General features: G+C 71.9%; 1 protein-coding gene across 1 annotated transcript in view; it reads right to left on the bottom strand.

Moving 5' to 3' along the window:
- Window positions 1–6: 6 nt before the first annotated feature.
- Window positions 7–533, bottom strand: part of SEMA6B (semaphorin 6B) — a 41,715-nt gene continuing 41,188 nt past the window's right edge. Inside the window, exon 18 of the mRNA XM_025196504.1 lies at window positions 7–533. This exon is cut by the window's right edge and continues 5 nt beyond it. Coding sequence (XP_025052289.1) covers window positions 28–533 — 506 coding nt within the window. The 3' untranslated portion in view covers window positions 7–27.

The raw sequence follows: 533 nt of genomic DNA, 5'->3' as shown, positions 1-533 counted from the left end.
AAGCCACACCCCCTGGGCAGCCGGCTCCTATTTAACGGAGGGAGTCCGCTCGATGCCATACTTGAGGAGGTGGCTGAGGTCCGTGAGGGCGTGCGGGTGCGCCCGCGGGGCCCCGCCGGGCCGGCCGTAGCCCCCCTGTGCCTCGCCGCTGTTGAACGTGTGGTTCCTCTTGAGGTGGGCAGCCGCCTTGCTGGCTGCATTGTTGCTGTTGAAGTTCAGCTTGTCGGGGTTCCAGGGGCTGCCCTCGCAGAAGTCCCCGGCCTCCCCGCCGGGCGCCGACACCACCCGGCGCCGGTCCGGGCTGGCATGCGGCGTGATGGGGAACTCGCCGTAGGAGCCCCTGCCCACGCCGGGCCGGTGGGAGGCAGAGGGCTGCACCGGCTGGGGCCGGGGCCCCTCGCCGTGCTCGAGGCCCCCACTCACCGGCAGGTAGTGCATGTCCATGGAGGAGTCGCTCCCCTCATCCTCCAGCTCCTGGTCCATGAGCACAGAGCGGCAGGCCACGGGGATGACCGGGCCCGCCCCGGTGCGGG

Source organism: Alligator sinensis, unplaced genomic scaffold (assembly GCF_000455745.1).
Source record: "Alligator sinensis unplaced genomic scaffold, ASM45574v1 scaffold1295_1, whole genome shotgun sequence".
Lineage (NCBI taxonomy): Eukaryota > Metazoa > Chordata > Crocodylia > Alligatoridae > Alligator > Alligator sinensis.
The sequence above is the reverse complement of the archived record's forward strand: the minus strand, read 5'-3'. Positions and strand labels throughout refer to the sequence as shown.